The sequence below is a fragment of the Monomorium pharaonis genome, chromosome 10 (genome assembly GCF_013373865.1).
Source record: "Monomorium pharaonis isolate MP-MQ-018 chromosome 10, ASM1337386v2, whole genome shotgun sequence".
In the NCBI taxonomy this organism is placed as follows: domain Eukaryota; kingdom Metazoa; phylum Arthropoda; class Insecta; order Hymenoptera; family Formicidae; genus Monomorium; species Monomorium pharaonis.
In genome coordinates, this window is record NC_050476.1 from 15,776,048 (window position 1) to 15,803,381 (window position 27,334).

General features: G+C 32.2%; 1 protein-coding gene across 1 annotated transcript in view; it reads right to left on the reverse strand.

Moving 5' to 3' along the window:
• LOC105835694 (cell adhesion molecule 2) overlaps positions 1 to 27,334 on the reverse strand; it is a 72,358-nt gene that overhangs the window by 11,349 nt on the left and 33,675 nt on the right. The window contains exon 2 of the mRNA XM_012679181.3: positions 12,236 to 12,444. Coding sequence (XP_012534635.1) covers positions 12,236 to 12,444 — 209 coding nt within the window. The remainder of the gene's footprint in view (positions 1 to 12,235; positions 12,445 to 27,334) is intronic.

The following is a 27,334-nucleotide window of genomic DNA, read 5'->3' on the forward strand; positions in this document are numbered from 1 at the left end:
TAAAAAAATATAGAAGAAATAGTACCAGTGTTTTGAATTTTTTTTGTACATCTGGTATATGAATAAATGAAAATATCTGCCAAGTTTCAATTGTCTTCACTACATTGTTTTAAAGAAATATAAAATATAACTTGAGATAATTGTGCATTTTCACTGTCAAAAGTTTAAACTTATAAGTGAAAAAAATCGCAAATACGTGAAAAATACCTTTGTAAGAGTAAAAATAAGACTCCAACTATCGTTCAAGTTTCTTACATCTAGATTTACTATGCGTTAGGCGTAGATATTTAAGTATTTCAAATTTCATGCACTTTTGTCTAAGATTGTATGTCCGATACACCCTTAAAATTAATCTACGTTGGTAGAAATTGGCCTATATTGAATTTACCATTTTAAATTTAAAAAATGTTTAAAATATAACTTTACATCCAGTGATCTCAAAAATCATTATGCACCAAATTTAAAGAAATTTGTATGTACGGAATAATGTAAGTTTCAAAAGATTAAAATATGTCCCGGGTTTGACTCTCGATCTTGTCTCTTCGCATCAATATTTTCCGTCAAAAACTACTTGGTTCGTCTTACAATATAAGTTTTTTTTGTGAAACAGACACCTCCTTCTGCTCAAAATTTATTTCAACTAAAAATCTTTTTTGGAGTTTAAATTGTAATTTAATATATCTATATTTTTATCTAATGTATCTATATCAGCCTTTTTCGAATATTTTATATAATGAAATTAATATGGAATCGAGAATCAAGAACAATCCAAAAAGGTTATGTTTTTCACAAAAACATTTTTAAGTATTAATACAAAAAACCTTTTCAATCCTATATAAATTGCATTCATATCTTTTTTATTAGCATTTTTATATTTTTAAAAATTTAAAATTGCAAATTTAATATGCCTAGATTTTAGAAAAAAAACACTAAAAAATATTGATTTTTTTATATTTAAATACGATAAAATAGTTATTTAAATTATAGTGTTGAATTAAAATACATAAGTCTATTTTCATTGGTATTTTTAAAAATAAAAAAATGGCAAAGACCTAATACACGTCTTAGAAAAAAAAAAGGTTTAGATGAATTTCTTCATAAAAGTAATAATATTTCTAAGTAAAAGTAGAGGAGAGAAGAGGGTTATAAACCACCATTTTGTTTTATTTAAATAACTTAGTAAAAATTTATGTAACACAGTTTTTGTTGGTACAAGTTTGTTACTCATAGAGTTCTACCAATCATTTTATAAGCAAAAGTCCTTCGGATAACGAACATAATTAACAATTTATTGACAAAGGGAAAAAAGATTGTGGTTATGGGGATATGTAACATTACCAACAAATATTCTCAACATTATTTTTATTTCTAAAAAATGAAAAATTAATATTGTTTAGCGGATCTTACATATCAATATCACAAAAGTATCAATATCTGGTACATAAGTATCACACAGAAGAATTAAAAGTATAAATATAAAAACTTTTGGCTCTTACAACTTTGCGTATTATAGAAATTTTGTTGTACCTTTCGGTACAACAAATATGTTTTTGGGATTGTTCCTGTCCAAAGAGTTGAAATTCACGAAAGGAGTGCTTGTGAGGCCCGGGTCCACAAGTCACTGAGACTTGTCGTTTATTGAAAAATGTTTATTCGCGTTTAACTCATTACCGCCCAATCGACCACTTTTGGATACTTGCATATCTTGGCCACACCTCATGAGAAAAAATTCCATAAATACATTTCTAGTAAAAAGGGTTACTCTTTTCATTTATGAAATTAGTTTTAACGCACAACCTCCGGAAAAATCAATATGGCGGCTCTAATAAAAGTGAAAATAAATCGACTGTTTTTTCAATATTGCAATCGTAATTATTGTTGACAGAATGTTTTTTGAATCTAAAAAATTACAAGATGACATCATCAAACATTTTTTACACTTTCACCCCTAATCCTTTTGTGATTCCACTTCCAAACAAAGGATGAAGATAGAATTTAAATTGAAATCTGAAACAAGCATCTTCGAAAACCCTGAGAATAAAAATGGCACAATTTTGTTATTTTTCCGATACTATACTTATTTAGGGGATAGGGGTTGAAGTCGAAAAAAATAACATAATTGTGCCGTTTTCTTAAGGTTTTCGAAAACGATCGTTTTGGATTTCAATTCGAATTCTATCTTCATCTCTTGTTTATGAGTGAAATCACAAAAGGATTAGGGGTGGGAGTGAAAATGTAAAAAATGTTTCACGACGTCATATTGTAGTTTTTCAGGATTAAAAAAAATTCTGTCAACAAGAATTACGATTGCAATATTGAAAAAACAGTCGGATTCACTTTCACCTCTATTAGAGCCGCCATATTGATTTTTCCAGGGATTGTGCGTTAAAGCTAATGTCAGAAATGGAAAGAGCAACTTTTTTTACCACTAGAAATGTATTTATGGAATTTTTTCTCGTGAGGTGTTGCCAAGATACGCAAGTGTTAAAAAATAGACGGTTGGGCAGTAATGGGTTAAGTACAACTTATTGTTAATTCGGTATACGCGGCCGTGTGTTAAGATTTGTATACCGGAGATGTCGCGTCGTGTTTCACGCGTAGCGAAGATACAGCGCACGGCACTGAGTTGACGCGTTACTCGGTCACTCGTACGATAAACGTTTTAATAATTCGTAAAGTTCCGCAAGACACCTTTGCGTGTTAATTTCTATTTGAGCCGTTAAGTATGCACTGATGCGCGTAACAACGCGTAACACTGTAACTTCTGTTTTAGCTAACTCACTTACTAACTGACCCATAGATACGCGTAACAGCGTGAGTTATTATTAATTGACCCGTGTTAAGTATTGACACGCGTGACGCACATAACAGCGTGATTTATTACTGACTGACCCGCTGCCCGCCAATGGGTAGACACTTAAATAATATCGCAAAATATGCATATTAGAGGGCAATGGGCCCTCTATCGGACCATATATAGTCATAACCGCGCACATCCGGAGCGCGGGAAATATTTGCGAGCTTGGCAACAATTACTAAATTGCAATCTAGCATTTCCGAAATGTGGCGTGATCATTGCTAAGCTGAGGTCGGTGGCATTCCAGGTGATGCTTGGTGCGTTGATTGGTGTGATGGCCGGCCGGCAGTGCACAAGGCACGTGTCACCTAATATTTCGCGATAATTTTATATAAGTTGGAGTGACTCTGTCTCACTCACAAAAATACTATAAAAGTATTATAATAAACAATACTAGTTAAGTATTGTAAAAATATTGTAAAAAATATTACGAGGAAAGAGATAATAAAACTCAGACTTGCGACAATCGCAAGGATCCATAACCCTAAGCGCAAACAATATATATAATTTTACACGTTAAATGCATGGACACATGTTACGTCAAACACTTCAATTACGTTATTTAAAAGCTATATTCAAGCCCTTTAAATTACACTAATGTTAATTAATACTCGGCATATTTCTCAAAATGAGATAAAGAATAGACACCTATAGAACTTTCGGCTATTTGCAATACTGAAATGCAGCTTTTATGACAACGAAACAAACACTAATAATCAATGGCCATGTTATAACGTCTAAATAGTACTTAAAGAAGTAATTCGGACAGTTATCCCCAGAACACAACACAAAGTATACAAAATATCGCAAATTCCATAACCTCACATTTAGTCCATAACCGCCTTCTCTTCTCTATGAATTTTAATGTTAGGCTTTTACGTTGGTATTTTTAAAATAAAAATTATAATTTGGCGATCAGAGTCGAGAAAAACAGAAACAATTCAGATTTTATATTTCATCTTTATTTTCATCTTCATGAAAAATCTTTATAGAAATAAAAATTACTATAGGGGATTAAAGATAGAAGAGAGGTGCAGCAAAACACTCTTTTTTTTGCATTTTTTAAATTTTTTAATGAAATTTTAATTTTATAACAGGTGCAAAATGCATAACTAAAATCAGCAACTTTTAAATGAATGATGTATAACGCGATAAAGACATATTTGCAAAACAGATTATATGTATAAGTTATGAGAATATTAATACATTTTAAGTCAATTTAAAAAAAATCAATATAAATGTAGAAATATTTGAATGAAACATATTAAAGATCTTAAAATACAGATTCTAGAATGATACGGCTCCTCACAAAACAAAGCATGTGTGCATGCGCCCGCTAATAGAATTGCCAGTTTTGGTGTCCGAGCAATGCACACAAGTGATGCATAGTATTCATGGTGACGTGCCGTGTCTATACTGTGTTCTGATATGCCAGTACTGAAAATTTGTACTTCCTGGCACCCTTAAATTGCTAAAGGCTGTAACCATCTTGTCTGATACTCCAAAAAAATTGCCTTGCCTATCTCGTCTTTTAAATAAATATAATTTTATTGAATAAGTAATAGAGCTGCATATATTTTGCAATTACATGAATACACATACCTTATTATCGCCAAATTGATAAGTAACTTTCAAAACTTATTAAAAAAAAAAAAAGAATTCCAAAAACGAATAAAAAATATTATTTTATTTACTCAAAAACAAATAAATAACCGCAGTTTCAACACATTTACATAGAATTATTTATAAAGTTAAAACAACTATTTACTGGACTTATAAAATGACACTTCATTATATGTTTAAAAGGACACTTCATTATATGTTTCCAACTTTATCCCTTAAGAAGATAAAGGCTATGTCTTATTATATCCCTGCGTCTCACTATACCCCCTACATAATATGTCAATATTTATTGAGCTCCGGTAAATAACATTGATTTTAATTAACATTTTTAAAAGTAATTTATATTTAATAGCATTTGGAGTATTTTTTTGTCACAGGTTCTTTTTCCATCAAAATTTAAGAAAAGTGATTTTAAAGCATTTTTGTTACAAATAATCTATTTAATTATCTTCTCATTTTATCATGTTTAACTTGCAGGAAATAAAAAGTTTTCAGAGTTCTAAAATGATAAAATGAGAAAACACAAAATAAAAAATTTAAATTGGCATTATCTGTACCGAAAGTATTAAAAAATTACTTATTCCAAAATTTTAACAAAGAAAGAGCTCCTAATAAAAATAGTACTCAAATGTTATTAATGAAACAAAGCTTACTTTAAAAATATCAATTAAAATTGACAAAATATGTATAACAAAGCTTAATAAGTGTTAATATTATGTATGTATCTTTAATTCAATTAATTTAAATTAATTTGAAATTAAAATTTTCTAAATTCTAACCATATTGAATCTCTCATTTTTAATTTTCAAAAATATGAATGTTGGAAACTAGTGTTCCAATGTACAATACGGATGGTAGTCTATATCGCCACACACCGGGGTGGCGCTGTAGTCTTTTCCCTAGACTCACTTCTGTTTTCTTTCCCCGAAAGACCAAGAATATTTCTTTGAGAACGGCACAAGACCGCCGAATTCTTTTAGAGAACGGCACAAGGCTGCCTGATTCGTAGTTGAGAACCGGTGAGCGCTTCTTAAAAAAAACGTCGGATTCATAATCTTACGAGAGCGTTTTGAGAACAGTCCACGACTGCTGTCTTCGAGGAAAGCATGCATACACAACGTTGTCGTTGGCAACGAGCGAGCAAAACAACAACTCTAAACGCCTCCGCCGATCTTCTTAACAACGAGGCCCGTCGCGGCGCGCTTTAGCAATGTCTTGCGCATTACCGACCCAAATAGCACTGGATGTTTCAAGGACGTTCATTTTAAGTCCGATTCAGGTCCGCATGTCCAGGGACATAAAATGGACATTCATTGGATGTCCATTATTGGAATTTAAACGGATGTTCTATTCAGAACGTCCTGTGCTGGATATTTGATTTATGTCCACACTTGTATCTTACTTTTATATATAATTTATCTTTATTATTTTTATTATATATATACATATATATATATTATTTACAATATTATAATTAACATTAATTTATAAATAATAATAAATTATATTATTTTTAATTTTTAAAAGGTTTATTTTAATTGTTCTATTTTTAGATATAATATGAAATAATATGAAATAATACGTATTATTTTTTTATTTATTATTAACATTATTAATTATTGATATTTTTTTAAATGTTTGTTGTAATATATTATTGTTTCTTTTTCGTTTTTTATCGTTTTGTTTTTTTGTTTCTTTTTTTTTTCTTTTTTCTTTTTTTCGTTTTTTTTGTTTCTTTTTCTGACCAAAAAAGGGACACAGCAATTGGTCCGGGTCAAGAGCTGTCTCTGTCTAACCAGTAGCATAATGGTCGCTAGACAGAGAAAGAAATTGACCCGGACCACATCTCCTCTTTGTCTTTACGCCGGACACTTTTCAAGAGCTTTTTGCAGGAAATGCGCAGTCCATGCTTTATGTCGATGATTTTTACAAAATGTAGATTAATCCACTATTGCAGCAAGCCCTTTTATTGAAAAAGGCTCAAAAGAAATAATCAAACCATAATAGGTCCAAAATTTAGTTTATTTCGAACTTTCTATGAATGTCCGAAATTGTGACAAACGTATATCCCATGGACATCCATTATAGGACTTTCTATGAATGTACAAAGTTGTGCCAAACGTATATCCTATGGACGTCCATCGAATGTCCGACGGACCTTATTTGGACTCTTAATGGACGTCCGAATGTCCAAAAGCGGATATCCATTGGACATACAATGGATGTCTTTGTGCTATCTGGGGACCGCTTCGACATCGCGCGACTCCCAATTTCATTTGACTTCTCACCGCCCGCCTTTGTTAACCAGGGTAAACGAATGATCTGGAGTTTCTTGATGAATTGGTAACGGGCAGAGTTTTACAATTAGCCGCTTCAGGATGCCGGTTTGAGTTCGTACAGTGACAACTTGCGTATGATCGTCTTTGCCAGGGTGTGTTTCAATTATCCGGCCGAGAAACCATTTTAAAGGAGGATATCTTTCGTCGATGACTAGTACCATTGATCCTTTTCCTAGAGAAGGCGTTGGATTACTCCACTTCAAAGTGTCATGGAAACTTTGCAAACACTTTTGACTACCATATCCAAAAGCTCTCTAATAACTGACGTAGCAATTGCCACCAAGATAATCGTGAACAATTGACTCGTTCAAGAGAAGGTTCTGGCACAACGGTAGGCGCATTTTCAAGGAAGAAGTGGCCAGGTGTTAAAGCTGCTACATCGTCTGGATCATCTGTCAGCGGACACAAGGGCCTTGAATTTAATACAGCTTCTATCTGGGTTAGCAAAGTCATCATTTCCTCGTAGGTGAGCAGATAATCGCAAACAACTCGTTTCAGGTGGAACTTGACTGATTTGACAGCAACCTCCCATTTATCCCCAAAGTGAAGGGCACTGGGCGGATTAAATCACCATTGCGTACCGTCGTTTGCGAGTAGCGATGCCAATCTTTCTCGTTCTTGAGATGCGGTGGAAAACAATCTCCGTAATTCTACATCTGCTCCGATCAAATTGGTTCCACAGTCACTAGATAAAGTGACGCAGATGCCTCGTCTTGCAGTGAACCTCTTGTACGCAACTATAAATGCATCGGCTGAATAGTCGGTTACTAATTTGAAGTGTACTGCGGATGTGGAAAAACAAACAAAAACTGCAATATACGCTTTGTACTGTAGTACATTTTTTTCCTTCCAAGTTTTTATCGAGAGAGGTCCAGCATAATCCACATCGACATGTAAAAAAAGGCGTGTAGTTGGAGTTACGCTTTCGGATAGGAGCTGGCCCATGAGTTGTTCGAGAATATATATTTCTATATGATTATAATAGGAGTAATGCAAATAGCAGATAATATATATTTTTATAACATTTATTATAAAAATTAGATTTAAAATTTTAAATAAAACAATATTTATAACAAAAACAAAATTTATATAACAAAAAAATAAAATAAAATGAACAAAATATATAATAAAAATAAGCATAAAATAATTCTTCATCAGTTTAATATTTTTATTATTTTACAGTCAAACCAATATATCTAATAGTAAGTGATATTAAAAATATAAGAAAATTAAATGGAATTATGTCTATATATTAAAGAATTACTGAAAGGAATACAACATTCTAACAAAAAGAAAACAGAAGAAGAATCTTCACAAATAAATTAAATTATTTAATGCATCTTTTTAAATTTAAAAAATATGGCTTTAAATATATTTACTTCAAATTTTAAAATAATAAAATTTAAAGTCCATACTTATATATTTAAAAAATGATTAAAATAAAGTTAGTCACTCATATGATTATACTAAAATTTTGTTTATAAATATTTTTAATCAATTAATGTGTGTTAATTAATATGTAATAAATTTAAATATATTTCTATTGCAGGAACAAAATAAAAGGAAATACAATATAAAATTTGGAAAATATATATTTTAAGACTTTTGTTTAAATTTTTCAATTAAAGGACAAATTTTATAAAATTTTCAATTTAAAGATTATTATATTTTATTTTCTGTTTAAATTATATTCTTTAATTATTATTAATTAATAATACGATAAACGGGTCAATATATCAAGCCAAGACAAATTATCTAATACAATATAATTTATTAAATAAAAAATATATAATTATAAATGCGACTAAAAAACAACTGTGTTCAAAAAGTTAAACAATTTTCGAAACGTTTCGACTATACATAGTCCTATTCAGTCGTAACAAAGTAGAATCTAATACCTTAACGTTATCCCAGTCAAACACGTGATCATTTTTTAGCATGTGTTCTGTTACCACGGATTGTCTAGACGATTCCAATTTAAAATTATTCGCATGTTCCTTAATTCTGGTATTTAAATGTCTTTTTATCTGTCCTACATATGACGCGTTACAACAAACGCGTTACAAAACTAAACAGGGTGCAACTGAAAGTCAACACATAAAGAAAAAACATTTTGTATTACCTTATATTAGGTACATATCTTAGACCGCCTCATCTTTTGTTAATAAAGATTTGTTCATGGTTGCTTTTGTTACCTTAACAAATTAAACATGTTTATTAGGGTGCAAAAGGACATAACCGATATATATCTAATGAATGATATTGTCTACAAAATATGCTGTAAGAAATTGTAACGCGTCATATGTAGGACAGACAAAAAGACATTTAAATACCAGAATTAAGGAACATGCAAATAATTTTAAATTGGAATCGTCTAGACAATCCGTGGTAACAGAACACATGCTAAAAAATAACCACGTGTTTGATTGGGATAACGATAAGGTATTAGATTCTGAATCAAATACCAAAAAAGATTAATTTCAGAAATGATCCATATTAAGGAGCAAGTTAATGGCATCAATTTACAGAAGGACACGGAGTGTCTTGACAATTCATATTATTGTTTGACATTTTGTCGAAAATGACTAATGGACAATAAGTTCGCTCATTCTGCCTCTGACTATCAAATATTACACTTGTTTTTGGCGCTTTGTCGAATACTCTGCGTGTCTGTTGCTCGTTCTAATATTCTCTGGGATCAACATATATAAGTTTATCGTTTTTTGCAATACGCATTTCAGTTTATGTTATTCATAAATTACATGTATTCCATTTGGGTTGATTTTTTAGTTTTCTCGACAAGACTTTTTGACTATCTATTCTGTTCCTTTTAAGATGAAAACCGACTTGCGGAAAAATTTTATTATTTATTTGATTGGATTATTTATTCGTACACGTTTTTATTTGTTATGACACATTTTTATAGACGATATGCGTTTTATGGTTGTTCAATGGCCATCATTTTTTAACTGTTTAATTATAATTTTGTTTGCGTTATTTCACTCATGTTTAAGTTCATAAATATTGGTATTTTGTTACGACTGAAGAGGACTATGTATAGTCGAAACGAAATTGTTTAGCATTTTTAACACAGTTGTTTTTTAGTCGCATTTATAATTATATATTTTTTATTTAATAAATTATATTGTATTAGGATAATTTGTCTTGGCTTGATATATTGACCCGTTTATCGTATTATTAATTATAATTAATATTTTTGAAATATATTAGCGATTAATTTTTGGCTTGTTAATGGCGCATGCGAAGCGCGCGCTGTAGTGTCCTAGTTTAATAAAAATGTTACATTGCGAGAAGTAAAAAATATTAATGGATTAATATATGCGTTTTTAACTATATTACAACATAATTTTATTAAAAAACCGAAAGTATTTATTATAATTATGTCATTCTGTATAAACAGGTGACAAAAAATTACACCCATGCATAAAATACATTTCTTATTATATTATCCACTTTTGTGGACTGATTGAAACCAAATTGCAACAGATAATTTATTATTATCTAAATGAGTTCAACATCGGTTCGAAATCTGTTATTAGCTCAGAAAAATTAGCGATTTGTCATCTTATCCACTTCATTATTTTACCTCCCTTCCCCTACTTTTTAAAAATTGTTGAAAGAAACAATTTTTTTTAACTCTTTCGATTTTTGGTGTTATATATATTAGTCCGTCATATTAAATTTTCAAAAATGCCACACGTTTAATAAAAGTAGACATGTTTAGTGACAATTTAAACACAATCAAAAATTTTTTGTTTAAATCAATTATTTTAGGCAGAAGAGGATATTTGTTTTAGAAAGAGTGCTCCATATATGGTCATTCTTTATTAACCGAAACACCATCCTTCCTAGAACACTATTAAAAAATTTCACCGAGGTTTAAAATATAAGTATTAATATAAACTATATAACGTTTTCGGTTTTTTCCGAAATTAAAATGACTGATTTAATATGGTGACATTTTAAATTTCAAGAAATTAAAAACTTTTATTTTTATAAAAATCAGTAATTTACTTTAGGATTTTTTAAATCGCTGATTACGAATTTGAAATCAGATTTTCAAAATTTAAAATAACAAATCCAATATGATGGGTCAAAAGTAAAAAATTTCAACCTATTACAACTTATGATTAGACCAGTAAAGTAAAAAAAATCTAAAAAAATAAGTTTACTTTATACTCTGATGCATTTCACAATTTTTTTGCAGTATTCTTCCTTTTAGTCGCTGTATTGAGTCAGTTATTTTGAATATTAGATTCTGCCGGATAACATTTTAAAGATTGTTTAAATGTACGCACTAGTAGAAGTTTTTGTATTAAAAACTGTTCTGGGCTTGGCGTTGTCAACTTTACACACACACACACACACACACACACACACACGTATGTATGTAATAATAATAACATATACATAATTTATGTAAATTTAAAAATAAGAAAAATTTAAAAGCTTATTATGATATGTGCTAAAAAAGTGTTCAAGTCTGTAAAACCAATTTGAAAAGAATCCCGTTGAGGATATATGTATCAGATCTCAAAATTTATTACATACCAAAAATGTAAAAATATTAAGTTGTTTTATTATTATGTTTAAGTATGTATATAAAATTTAAACATAGTTCTCTTTTGCTTTTAAAGTTATATAATTTTTTGTTTGCACTTGGTTTTTATGTAAAATTGCATACAATTGTCAATACAACTTATTTGCTTTAATAAAGCCACATATAGTATTATGAATTAAAACAAAAGTTTCTTATTACGTATACTAATAAAATTCTTATAAATATTTGTGCAATACTTATTTATATCTATTTATTTGTTTAACAGTTACTTATTTAAAACGGTTGCATAATTTGCTGTACAAACCATAATGGTTTATAATGAGTCAAACTTTTTTTTTTTTTTTCAGGTTCAAAATTGGAATATTTATGACTAAAATTTGAATTTTAAAAATGAATAAATCTAAGAAGTCCACAGTTTATAAATTTCAATAATTTTTAAATGATATCGTGGAACCAAAAACATCTTTAAATACAGGCAAAGAATAAAAAATTAAAAGTCAATGCCCTTCTATTCGCGTTCGAGCATCGCGTGGCCCCGCTCGTATATATAGTTAAACCGAAATTAAATATTAAATCAATAGAATAAATATTGTATAGAGGTGTTTAAATTTGATAAAGGGGATTGATATTTATATTTCTATCTGTTCGTTATCCGAGATAGTACAAATATTCGAATTAAGTATCTCAAATACCCCAATTAGTGTAAATACTTGAATATTACGCTTCCTAAGATGCTATGTTGCTGAAGATTGACGGTTCCCGCTATCGGAGAAGGTCAGGACTCGGACTCTATGCCACACTAAACATCCTCAGCTCTCGCAAATTCATACTTACGTTTACGTTTACTCCTGGCACCGGAAACGTTAGCACCATGGGTGCGTCTCTGGGTGTATAGCGATAAAATTCGTGACCGTCCTTGTACCACTTCACAGAGTACAATGGCGCTTTGTCCAAGTTGAAGTTGCACTGCATGCGCACCGTCTCATTCACTACGACATGCTCCGGTATCTGCAGGGACGTCATGCGTAGGGCGACGACAACACCTGCAAAAGATTTTGAATTGCGGTTTGTGGGAGAATTGCTAGGTACGCAAGTGGACCCTGCGGAGATCTCTAGTCTCTTCTCCGTTTCAACTGGCACAGCTGCAGTTGCAGCTGCGTATGAAACTTTGTGAATTCATGCGGGGTCCATGATACTCAACGAAAGAGAGAAAGAGAGAGAAAGAGAGAGACTTTCGCAAGCTTTTTGCCGTGATCGTTGTGTTACTTCGAATTACAGTTTCAAGCTTCAATATTGCACGCCACGCATGATTAATTCGACGATAATATACGTATGCATATGCGTAATTAGTGCCTTAAAGTTTACTGACAATGAGTCATACATGATTTATTGTAATGAGCTTTTTTCATCACACATGATTCATATATTCTCTTCCGTATATAATAAGAATAATATCTGCATCTCAAAGCTATTCGTAAGATTTAAAAGTACTAAAGAAAACAGTAGTGTCTGGATAGAGAGAAAAATCGTTAATACTAACATAAGTCTCCTAAAGCGACACTCTTTTTTTATGGAAAACTATGCACTGTATTAATGCTGACAAAAATATAATTACTTGAGAAATAAATTAGGAATAAAATGAGAAATAGAAAACCTATATAATTCATACAATCATTACTTTCTTTTATAAACTACACAGCACAAAGCGCGCTATTAATTTGTTATTTTTTAGTCTTTAAAAATAAATCGCAATATGATAATTGTACAGATAATCCATATCTATATACAAATTATAAATTATTATTTGCTAACTCCGTGATGAAAGCCTTTTGCAAAGTTAACGCAGCAAGAGGACTTTGCGGGAAAACAATAACATTTAGAGAGATTTGACTACCGATTTCATGCCTTATTTAGGAGTGGAATTATATAAAACCTACTAAAAACTATCTTAATCTAACTTTTATATATCGTTCACATATATCACACTACATGTTGCGAAAGAGCATAAGATATTTGCATAATCGACAATAGTATATTATGCAACGAGTGCGGTGAATCCGGCTATGGGGTAAACTCGGATATGATGGCTACACTTCCTCAAAATGCAAAAAACATATTTTTATTTTTATTAATTTTTAATAGCGTTTAGTGTATTACTTTATTAAAAATTAATTTATATAATACTATCGATATCAAAGAAAAAATATTTAATAATTTTATATTATCAAAACATTAAAACATAAATTGATTGTCTTCCACAACTTTTAGGAAAAAGATGTAGTATGTAATAGGGATGGGTGACTTGTCAAACGGATCGATTTTTTGGATTGATTTAGATCGGAGACTTGAAAATCAATTCGCCAAAAAATCGACTTTTAAAGATTTGATCTATCAGAAATCGATCTTTTTATCTAATTTAACAAAATATTAAATATTATTTAAATTTGAGATAACGAGATAATTTTCTATAATGACAGCAAATTTTTGTATAAATAAAAAACTAATAACTATTGTCAGTTAATATATACGTTTATACCTTATTTTTTATAAATATTTATTTGTACATAGTATATATATATATATATATATATATATATATACATATACATATATGTATATTGCATATATACTATTGCCATTACATATTTTATATCCATTATTGCAATTTTCTTATCATAAACTGTATCATAAATGAAAGACTTAAAACTTATAAGTTACATATTTGTGACTTAATCTGACAGATGCCAATCTATTATACTTAAGGAACTTAAAAATGAACAGGATCGATCTCGGGTCTCAAGAATCGATTCACTGGATTGATCAAAGCTGTGAGATCGGTCAAAAAAGATCGATATTTGGATACAAAGAAATCGATTTTTCAAAATATCGATTCAAGATCGCCCATCTCTAGTATGTAATATTATAGGGCATAGTGTTACAGGATAGTTGACCATATTTACTTAAGGGCATGCTAAAGTGCCTGTCAAAATGGCGAATCCAAAATAGCGTGTCATATATATGTATATAGCCGATACAACATTTCATTAAAATATTGCAAAAATACATACATATTAATTGTTAATATTAGTAAAAACATTTTTAACAAACAAAGCAAGTTTTTTGTTATGTTTTTTTTTCAAAAACATTATGAATAAACAAATGAAAAAAAAGTCCATTTTCTCAAGAAAAAATTTATTCTCTAGCAATTATTTAAATATTTTTGATATATGGGTGTTTCTAGGATCGCTGATTACGAATCCGATGTGGAAAGTTTAAAATTCAAAATGGCTGATTTAAAATAGCGGGTCAAAGTGAGAAAAAGGCTTATTCTGTAGAATACAATAAAATTAGCCTTCCCCAAGAAAACTGCAGAGCTTTGTGGAGCATGGGATAGGTGATTATATACAGGGTGTCCCAAACATATGGGTCAACGCTTGTAAAAAGGTAGAAGGGACCGAGATGAACATAAAAGTCTAATATTGTCTTGGGTTAGGTTAGGTTTTGGATTAGGTCCATCAATAATCAAGGTATTAATTTTTCAAATTATGCGAATGAGGGAAGAGCTCGATCCGCTCGAGCCATAACACGGAAGAAGAAATCTATCGTGAATGTATGATAAGCTTTCATTAATTTATTGTTCACAATTACGATAGAAATTAATTAGATTATTTGCAGATTCCACACGTTAATATCTCAATTATTGGTGGACTTGATCCAAGACAATATAGAACTTTTATGTTCATCTCGATCCCTACTACCTTTTTACGAGCGTTGGCCTACATATTTTGGGACACCCTGTATACAAAAATCAATGTATTACATAAATAATTATGTAATATTTAAATTTTATGAATATATTACAACTTTCCACATTGATAATTTTGTTTTTCTAACTTATTTAAATAAAAAAAACAATATACAGACTTCAAAATTAAAGATCTGCTAAGATAAAAAATATTTTACGAAAAGAAGTTAAAGATATTAATTTTATACATATTTGATTTTCTGTTTCTATTAAAAAGCAACCAATTATTTTTTTGACGTTTAAAAAGAGGTATTTTTAAGTATCTGCTTTAAGAATTTCTTGTTTTTGTATTAATATTTATAACTTAATTTTTGGTCACTTTTGAGGGTATTTTATTATGCATTGTAACAATTTTTAATAAACATTTAAAAAACTTTGCAGACAGTTAAAAGTAAAAACATGATATAATATTCACAATATTATTATTTCGAATAATACATGCCCATAAATTGAAATAAATACCGATTAATTACCTTTGAAAATAATTACAAAAATGTATTATGTAGCGCCCTCGGCGGGCGCCCCCGGAGGGGAAGAAAGCAAAGCGAAGGCGCATAGGCAGAACGATGTAAGATGGACGACAATAAAGACGTACAATCTGATCTTGAATACATCTGTGTATATCTGATTTCAAACTGATACAATCACCATAATTTCAGAAGTGGGATTCCACACCGAAGTTCGGCATACAGAAATCCGTGACAAACACAAATAAACAGCAAAGATAATTTGATTAGTAAGTTCCGCACATAACCAAGAAGAAGGATCTAAAACGCTTGCGCTATTGTGTGCGTGTGAGTGAGACGCATCGGCGGGTCGGTCGTGTGAGAGAGAAAACTTTCGTACTGCTATGTGCGCACTATAGTTTAAAAAAAACCGCTTTTTTCAAATCGCTGGAAAAAAAACAGAAAAAACCAGATTTTTTCGAAAAATTGGTTTTTTGAAAAAAATTACTGTTTGCTGTATATGTGCAAACAGAAATGCCTGGCTATACTAACTACATTAATTCCCAAAAATTTCTGACTGTATCTTTCTCTTTTCACATGTTTTTGTATTGGAAAAAAAGACATACTCTGAACTAGCGCAGTTAGTGTAGCCAAACGTTATTGTTTGCGAGTGTACGTTGCGCAAAGAATACGATAGCATCTCAAATATATCAGTAAGTGGTTTATGTTGACTACAAATTACAATTTACTTTAAAAACATTTATATACATATATAAACGTTTAATCATTCACACAATAATCTTGCACACACACACACACACGCGCGCGCGCGCGCGCGCGCGCGCGTATAGGGTAAACTCGGGTAAGATGGCCATAGTTTTTTTAAATACAGAAAACATACTTTTATTTTTATTATTTTTTAATAGCGTTTGGTATATTACTTCACTGAAGCTTTAAGTATGTAAAACTATCGACATTAAAGAGAAAATACTTAATAAAAATTTTTTATTATCAAAATATTGAAACATGAACATTGACCATCTTTCACAACTTTTAGGGAAAAGATGGCCATAGTATTATAAAACAGTTGGCTATACATTTTTATGTATCTAACATTTATAGAATAATAGAAAAACTTGTAATTTTAGATATTTAGTTTTATTGCCATATATTATCACAAATTTAATTTTATTTTTAAACATTTTTCATATTAAATGTTTACACAAGTTTAGGATCAATTTAACTCATTGTCATTACTATTTAAAAAAAAAAGGATATGTAAAATTAAAATATTAGGTGCATAACTTAATTCTCGTCTTTTTTAATAAAATATATACATAAATACTTATCCCGAAATGTCATGGGTTATCTTGCCCAAACTGCGAAAGGAAAATAATCATAGTATTTATTTAAAAAATAGAAAAGGAAGTAAAAAATATAATTACACATTACAATTTACATACTTTTGTTACGTAGGTAACGTTCATTGCGACAGCACAACTGTAATTTACTCGACATTGTGACAATTTCTAATGAACACGTGAAAAACTTTGCAGGTAGTCAAAAAAGTAAAAACGTGATGTGACATCCACAATATCATTATTTCGAATAACATACGCACATAAACTAGAGTAAATATTGATTATCTTTAAAAATAATTACGAGAACACATTATTTAGCAATTATTGGAGAAATTGTAGCCATTGGCCATCTTTTCCGTATGGCCATCATACCTTAATTTACCCTACAGACGTATACACACGCGAGCGCGTATTGTATTTATAATACTAAGTTTATAAAAACATTAATTGTTAGAACTGCGAATAAGGTTAAGTTAAAAAAAAAATTATAATTATTTTATTTAAAAAAATTTATAATTTATTTTAATTTGCTTAAAACATGTAAATGTTTTTATTTTTATTTTATAAAGTTTATATATAATACGGTTTTTGTTTAAATTATAAGTTATAATTTAATTTAAAAATAAAACATTTTACAATTAGTAAAAAAATATTTGAATTATTTGAAAATATATTAATTCTGTTTTTATTTACTGTAATTTGATGTTTCCCTTGTAATTAATAATAAAAGGTACTTTAAAAACAGAAAATATATGACAGATCAACTTTAAACTAACTCTAGTTATTTAAAAATACAAAAGTACATGTAAATTTTACAAAAAACATATGCCGATTTTTCGACGAATTTTTCTACCCTTGTGAAAAAAAACCAAAAAAATTTGCCAAAAAAATGAAAAAAACCGGTTTTTTTCCAAGTCTTTAAAACTATAGTGCGCACGAAAGAGGCACAGCCAAGAATTTCCGTGCATCGCTGTGTGCGAACGAAACAAACCGGCGAGCTATTTGTATAAGAACGAAGGAAGTTCTTCTTATGAAAATGGATCCTTGTTCGTTGTCAGTGCGTCAATTAAAAAATATTTTACAATACGGTTTGTCTACTTCGAGAAGAAAAGGCGAACTCTTCTCACGCATGCAATAGAACAAAGCGTCGGTCGAAGAAACAGCGAGCAAAGAAGAAGAAGAGTCGCAGAAGGATAGCGCCGTCCAGAAACAAGAAACAATGCCGTCATCGCACAAAGAGTAATCTGCGTCAAAGAGAAGATGCATTGAGGTTAAGGGAATAAGCCTTGATGCAAAAAGAAATCGAGCTGTTACACCGAGAAAATAACATGCTACGCTTATTACCCAAAAGCGCATCGTCGACAACATCGAACACTACCATAAGCATCAAAAATTAAATAAGAATTAAAGAATTAAATAAATATCAGTGAATTAATCAGTGAATATTATGAGTCGTTTGCTGACGACTTTGAGCGCTGAAAAACTCAGGTTAGCCTCCTGAGAAACACCTACAAACTCGATAAAAACGCTACCAAATTTCTGGTAAGATCGAGGCTTACAATTAGTGAAAAAGTACGAGAATGGTATTATTTATTTGCCGATAACCCAATCATACAGACGGACAAGTTGCTCAAGAGAATGGACGCCATGTTCAATCAACCAACAGGACAATTAGAAGAAGATGACACTTTGAGGCTCACAGGTGGAAAAGAGGCGAGGCATTTAGTGAGTACTGCCATGACAAATTAATATTAGGATACCGAGCTCCTGTTACTAACGAGAAAATTGGACTACATTATGAAGAGAATTCTTCCAGAAAATTTACGAAATTAAGCCCGAATGCATTCATTAAAGACGATATAAGAATTATTGAAAAGGAAAGATAAAATTAACAACGTCTAAAACCGTGTCTCAAGGCGAACTCACTGAAGTACAAAACGCCAAATTAAAAATGACAATTTCCAAAATAGGCAAACAAATCCAAACCAGAAGAAAACAGCAGCACGAGAAAGCAGCAAATGTTATAATTGTGAAGAGACCGGCCATTTTGCCGAGGATTGCCCCACCACCCAGATAGCACAAAGACATCCATTGTATGTCCAATGGATATCCGCTTTTGGACATTCAGACGTCCATTAAGAGTCCAAATAAGGTCCGTCGGACATTCGATGGACGTCCATAGGATATATGTTTGGCACAACTTTGTACATTCATAGAAAGTCCTATAATGGACGTCCATGGGATATACGTTTGTTACAATTTTGGACATTCATAGAAAGTTCGAAATAAACCAAATTTTGGACCTATTATGGTTTGATTATTTCTTTTGGGCCTTTTTCAATAAAAGGGCTTGCTGCAATAGTGGATTAATATACATTTTGTAAAAATCGACATAAAGCATGGACTGCGCATTTCCTGCAAAAAGCTCTTGAAAAGTGTTCGGCGTAAAGACAAAGAGGAGATGTGGTCCGGGTCAATTTCTTTCTCTGTCTAGCGACCATTATGCTATTGGTTAGACAGAGACAACTCTTGACCCGGATCAATTGCTGTGTCCCTTTTTTAGTCAGAAAAAGAAACAAAAAAACGAAAAAAAAAACAAAAAAGAAAAAGAAAAAAAACAAAAAAACAAAACGATAAAAAACGAAAAAGAAACAATAATATATTACAACAAACATTTAAAAAAATACCAATAATTAATAATGTTAATAATAAATAAAAAAATAATACGTATTATTTCATATTATTTCATATTATATCTAAAAATAGAACAATTAAAATAAACCTTTTAAAAATTAAAAATAATATAATTTATTATTATTTATAAATTAATGTTAATTATAAATATTGTAAATAATATATATATATATGTATATATATAATAAAAATAATAAAGATAAATTATATAAAAGTAAGATACAAGTGCGGACATAAATCAAATATCTAGCACAGGACGTTCTGAATAGAACATCCGTTTAAATTCCAATAATGGACATCCAGTGAATGTTCATTTTATGTCCCTGGACATGCGGACCTGAATCGGACTTAAAATGAACGTTCTTAAAACATCCAGTGCTATTTGGGCAATCAGACACGTCACTAAACCCAAGGAAACAATGCTTGCGGAAAGAGCAACAAAACACCAGATAGAAATAGTAGAGGATAACGAAAAGAAATCGGCCGAGGAACCAGACGACGAAGACGAGGGATCGGAGTCTGAAGAAGAGATTCACCTAATAGATTTACAAAACGAACCAAGAGTTTCAAAAAAACATAAAACTACAAATAAAAGGAAGTAATACTATTTTCTGCATCACGAGAATGATACTGAATGTCCCATAATATTAAAAAAAAAAAAAACTTAGTAAAAACCACAGCAATAGAAGGCTCAGATTTTAGTTGGAATAGAAATCGCGGAATTACTAACTATAAGCTAAATGTAATTAAGGGCAACATTATTATGGATGACACTAGTCAGCCTATCACTATCGGAATAGTGTACCCAATAACACAATGTCAACCCTCGTCGCTAGTAGGCAGAAATACATTAAAATCTTTTGGATACAAATTGCCTAAAGATGTAGAATTTAATAAAATAATCAGCAAAATATTAAATATTAATTACAAGCCACATAATATTATCAACGGCATTGACATTAACCCTGATATCCCTCTAAAGTATCGAAAAATAGTTACGAATATTTTCTTAAACCACTATTAGAAACCATCATTCGCTAATCATTTAGAATTAGTACACAAGAGTACACATAGAAGTCACATTAATATTAAAAGACAACAAAATAATCTAATTTAGTCTACTAATATTAATTCAAACGAAAAGAAAAAATGCGCGAGATAATAGACGAATTACTAAAAAGAAAAATTATCCATCAAATACGCACATCTAAATACGCATACCCAATTGTCTTAACCCGAGAAAAATGGCGACATAAGAATGTTTGTACCCACATAGAAATTGGCATCCAGTGGACGTCCAATGGACGTCCACTAAATCTCCATAGATCCATGGGACGTGCATGTCCATGGTGGAAGTCAGATTGACGTCCATTGAAGATCCAGTAAACTTCCATTGCTCCATTAGATGTTTACTTCCATGGAAGTCAGATGGACGTTCATTACAAATCCAGTAAATTTCCATATCTCCATTGAATGTTTACTTCCATGATAAAAGTTAGATAAACGTTCATTAGAGATCCACTTAACTTCCATAGCTCTATGGGATATTTACTTCCATGGTGACAGTCAGATAGATGATCCATCTTACCTTTATAATAAATTTCTATCAAACATCTTAAAGATATCCATTATGTACATTACGCGGATTATTAATAGAGGTTTGACAGAGTCTCCATGAACGACTGATGGATGTTTCATGGATCATTGGTAGAGACTTCATGGAGCTTTGATGACGACTGATGGACATTTCGTGGATCATTAATAAAGGCTTCACGGAGCCTCGATGGATGACTGACGGACGTTTCGTGGAATCGAGGATCCTCTACTAATGATCCACAAAACGTCCGTCAATTATCCACCAAGGCTCTGTAAAATATTCACGCTACCCACCGCTACGTGGCGTGTGTTTCTTGTGAATAAAATACACTTTTTAGGTGAATAAAAGGGGCTTGTCAAGAGCGCAGAAGGAAGTTAAATTTCGCCATTGACATATAGTACAAGACTAATGAACTATATCAGTTTGTAAAAAAGATTGAAAGAAATAAGAAGGACAAAATACAAACTTTTATTTAAGAAAATATGTATAAAGAAATATTTATGGAAAACGTAATAATACATTTAATTAAGAAATATTTATACTTAACGCTATTTTAAGTATAAAATATTTTTGAATAAAGGCACTTCCAATCAAGGACAACACAACATTTAATTCAGATTTCACTCCTTTGTATTATGTTAACGAAGGCATATCGATTTTAGACTTTAAGGCAATCGCGTCGAAAACAGAAAAAGGCAGTGTGTTAAAGAAAATAAAAAATTATACTATACACAACTGACCAGCAAACGCAAACGAGCTATCGCGAGCAGAAAAACCGTTCTATAATAAACGTCTAGAATTATCTTTAGAAGATGTGTGCTTACTTTGGAGCAACCGCCTAGTTATATCAGAGTCATTAAAAGCAGACGTATTGTACGAACTACACCGTCGTATCTGGGCATAGTCAAGATAAAAATGTTCGCAAGATCGTATGTTTGGTGGCCGAACATAGATGCCGACCTCGAGACATTAATCCGAGCATGTATGACATGTTTAGAAGAACGTAAAAACCACTGCATGCACAACTAACACCGTGGCCATGGCCGGACAAGGCATAGAGCAGAATCCATTTAGATTTTTTAGGGCCATTTTTCGGTCACATGTTCTTGGTGGTTGTGGACGCGCACTCGAAGTGGCCGGAAATCATAGATTTCAAGTCCGACACTACGGCTGAGAAACTCATTAAAGCAATGAGCGATGTGTTCACTTGCTATGGGTTACCACAGGACGTAGTGATGGACAACGGAAGGCAGTTTGTTAGCGAAAAATTTAGAAACTTTTTGTTAAAGCGGGGAATGAAACAGTTTTTTTCACCGCCGTATCACCCCGCAACGAACGGCGCAGCAGAAAATTTTGTAGGCGTTTTCAAAGACAAAATTTAAAAAATTGTTAAAGGAGAAAAGGGTCATGAGAAAGCGATTAGTATATTCCTGTCCGATTACCGTACCATATCGCATTGCACGACAGGCAAGAGTCCTGCATTTTTATTGTATAAGCGAGAGCTTCGCACGCGTTTCGATATGTTGCATCCGAGTGCAAAGGCCAAGGTACTAGCTAAACAAGCGGCGCAAATTACGAGTAGTAGCAGTCCCTGCAACCTCTTGTTCGAAGTAGGCGACATTGTAATGACCGACGATCACGGCATAGGCAACGCCAAACGTATCGAGGCAAAAATTGTTAAGCGTCTTACGCCGTCAACATTCGAAGTAAAAGTCGCGCCTAACAGAATTTGGAAGCGTCATTGCGATCAGCTGATAGAATGAGAGGCTAAAGGGCCAGCGAGGAGTTTGTCTGAACGTTTAAGACAAAGGGCGCTGACAAGCAATCTAAAGCGGGAGGAGTTGTAGTGTATGTCACGTCGTGTGCACGAGCGCGTAAGCGCGCAACGCCGATAGAGGTCTAAGTATCACGCATGCGAGCAGTGTCATGTCTGTCACTCGTATAGTCGTTCGGAACGGCAACAGCCGAACAGCGCTCGTCTTATCTTGTATTGCGGTCTTCTCACAATAATACATATTACTAGAGTACTTCGCTCCACCTTGTGGAATCTTCCTACTTGCTACTTCCACGCATATACTCCAATAATAAAGGCGATTTAGTCATAATAAAGAACTTTGATAGTACACCGGGAAAAAGCAAAAAGATAATCCCGCAGTTTTGTAGACCGTACAAAATAGCTAAGGTACTTAAAGAAATAACCGGTACGTTGTAATGAATCCTCCAGGGTTTCAGAATACTCAAAAATTATACACGGGCACTTAAGGCACTAACGATATTGATCCTTGGATAACTCCAAAAGATTCAGACTAACTTACAAATAGGTCACCAGTCAGTTAATCGACACCATTGTATGCATATTATATATTCTAACTTATCATAAAAAGTTCGATTTATTAATTATAAGCAGCAATTTGCGAGCCATACAGTATTTGTTAATCAGTAACTCAACGTTAGCTTTACATTACGATCTTAATCTGTAAGGTATTATGGTTTGTGGTTTGGGGACTAAACCCAGTCTATCAGTCTGGTCGAATTGTAGCGCTTTCGAGGGGGAGGAGGCGCCGCCGGAGAGAAAGAAAGCAAAGCAGGGGCGCATCGGCAGAACGATGAAAGATGAACGACAATAAAGACATACAATCTGATTTCGAGTTCTGTGTCTGATTCCCAGTGTATCTCCTGCTGATATAATCGCCACAATTACTTAGCAATAATTGGCGAAATTATAACCATGGGCCAACATACCCGAATTTAAATAGAAAGGGCTTCCGGATACATGCCGCGTCCTGGTACAGCGTTGCGCCGACGTTTCTCAAACATTGCATCATCAGGGCTAGGAACTCCAATATCGAGCTCTCTTGAATTGTAACCGTCCTTATATATCCCTTGTCTTGGTGGTAGAGATGGTGATGAGGAGAGAGAATGGAACTATTCATCCAATAGTAGCACAGTTTATTGGTTTACTTTTGGCTTACTATTGGTCAACTGTTGGCTAATCTTAATACAATATTGGCTAACTATTTGCCAGTTAATATGTGCTGTTCGGAAATGTTTTAATTGATTAATTAAAAAAATTTTATGGCATATTACCGACATTTGCATTAACCAATGTACATTGCGGAGAAGTTGTTAGTCAGATTTGTACATGTAATAGTCTAATTCTATATTTTTATCATCTTTTCCTCTTAATATTCTATAATCTGTCTAAAACATTCTTCATATCTAAAGTCGTTCCAAGATCCAAAAGGTTAGATCAAACTTTTGAGACATCTTATATTTTAATTTCTAAGTATTTCGCACAAATAACTTATGTAAATTTAATGAAAAAAGAAAAAGACAATTAGTTTACTATGTCAGTTTTAAAGTCAAATTTCTCAATTTATTTTTTATTATGTTAAACGAAAATATTAATTATGCAACATTTCGTTAGATAAATATATGTAGTAGCATATTCCGCTGCACTATCCTCAACAGGCTATTTAAAGATAAAAGAAATTTGAAGTAGGCTGAACATCGTTTACTTTGGTTGTGCGAGCTGCGACCCATATTTTCATTGTTTTCCTGTTACGCAACCTCAACAGCTTTGTGTATCTTTACGTCGTTAGTTTTTATTAATTTTCTTAGACAGTATTCTTCAGCAATGAGTAAATTTTCTTATAAATCAATGAGAAGGAAGAGTTTTTCCTCCAAGAATCGCCTTGCAATCCTCGAAGAAAAGGTAGCTTGTTTAGTTGACATATTAAAAGTTAAGGAAGTTAAAGGTCCTCTTTCCTCTTCTCACTCGTTGGCGTCTCCTTCTCGGTCTCGTCAAAATGAACGAAATCCTAACGAGGAGAGAATTTTGGAAATTATTGATAGCGACTCAGCGCACGTTAGCTTAGCTCGGAGCTCTAGTAACGTCTTTGTTTGGGCAGCGCCTGCGAGACAGAAAGGGCCTAGAAATCCATAACTGAGGTGTATTTGTATTTTCTGTGTCTGTTTTATAGAATTTAAACGGCAAGTCGACACAGCTTTTTCCGAATGATCGGATTATTTTCTCGTTTGCTGCAGACTTGTTGAATAACAAGGACGAGGCACTTCATACGTCATCGCAAGTAAATCCAGTCATGCTGGCTAATATGCCTCTGACTTCTGCACACAACGAGGTTAATGTTGATGCTCTAACTATGGAACTTTTCGGTCTCGAGACACTGAAAATATTTCCATAGAACAGTTTGGTAATGCAAAAGTAACATCTCATCCGCATCGGTCTTCCTGTGGATCAACATGATAGTCTTCTCAAGAAATATTCGCCCTTGGACGCGATAACTTTCTTTAAGGGGGGCGTCTACATTAGGAGGCCAAAATTAAGCACTTTTTTGTGATTTTCTTCTAATAAAACTAAGCAATGGATCTTTTTGCAATTTTTATCACTTATTGTGCATGTCTTTAGGTACTCAAAACAATTTTTGTTATAAAATTTTATTTATTTAATTATAAGTTGTAAGCAAAAATGCACGTGGAAAGTCGCAAACCTAATGGTACAGAAAACATGTGGGCAAGGGAGGGGGTCTGGCTCTCCCTCGTATCTTCTCCCGGTATTAACTAATAAAATTAACTAATAAAACGCAAATTGTATTAGATGAGTTTTATGAAGTTTTGAACATTTAACGTGGTTTTTCTCAAAAACTATTGTCTTTATGGCAAAAATAAATAGAACATGAAATGTGTATTTTAATTTACTTTTATTTGAAGTATTTTTTTAAATTCTCATTATTTACGGAAATAAATGAAAAAAAGGGAGCGTACAGATGCGCGCAGTAATAAACAGACACAGCAGGATGAGTGAAACAGAGATAGTGACAAACAGACATAGACCAAACAGACACAGTAACAAACGGACCCAGTGCAAAACGGGCAAAGTAACAAACGCCCACACAGAACATAATATGTATTACATATCTAATGGATATTCTCGACAGATATTAGAGATATCCATGAATATATAGGAAATATCCATTAGACATGCTATAAATATCCAGATGTCCGCAATATGCAATCTAATAAATATCCATAAAATATGTAGATCAATATACAGTCGACATATATAGAATATCCAGTGGATATCTACATAAATATCCACTAGATACTGCTATGGATGTCGATTGGATATTGATCTATATATCCCATGGATATTTATTAGATCTTATATTGCGGACATTTGGATATTTATAGCATGTCTAATGGATATTTTTTATATATTCATGGATATCCCTAATATCTGTCAAGGATATCCATTAGATATGTAATACATATTACGTTGTGTGTGGGAGGATGTCATAAAAATCATCAAAAGTGGGTGAAGGCCCGTCGAGCATGCTCTGAGAGGTCCTGCAGTTACCATAGAAACACCCTCGTCGCTGGGGAAGTCTAATTTTAGACTTGTTTCTTGCACTGCGAATGATCCTTATATAGCGTGGTTGTTGCATCTTACTTCCGAATTGCACGCCGCTCTATCGGCGACGCCGCCCACTACTCGGCTGGCGAGTGCGCGGCGACCGAATATCTAATGGATATCTTTAGTAGCTGTTTAGTGGACGTGGATATATGGACAACGCGTGGATATCTAATAGATATCCTTGGTAGCTATTTGGTGGACGTGGATATGTGGATAATGCGTGGATATCTAATAAATACCCTTGGTAGCTATTTGGTGGACGTGGATATGTGGACAACGCGTGAATATCTAATAGATATCCTTGGTAGCTGTTTGGTGGATGTGGATATGTGGACAACGCATGGATATCTAATGGATAGCTGTTTGGTGGACATAGATATGTAGATAATGTGTGCATATCCATTAGATATCCGTGCTAGTTATTCAGAAGATACAGATATTTAAGACATCTATTAGATGTCTACTAGTTATCCATAATAGATATGGACATCATATAGATATGTAGATATTTATTAAATATCTATTAGATATTTTGTTCTGTGTGGGCGGACACAGTGCGAAATGGACACAGACCAAATGCGTGCAGATCAAATGCG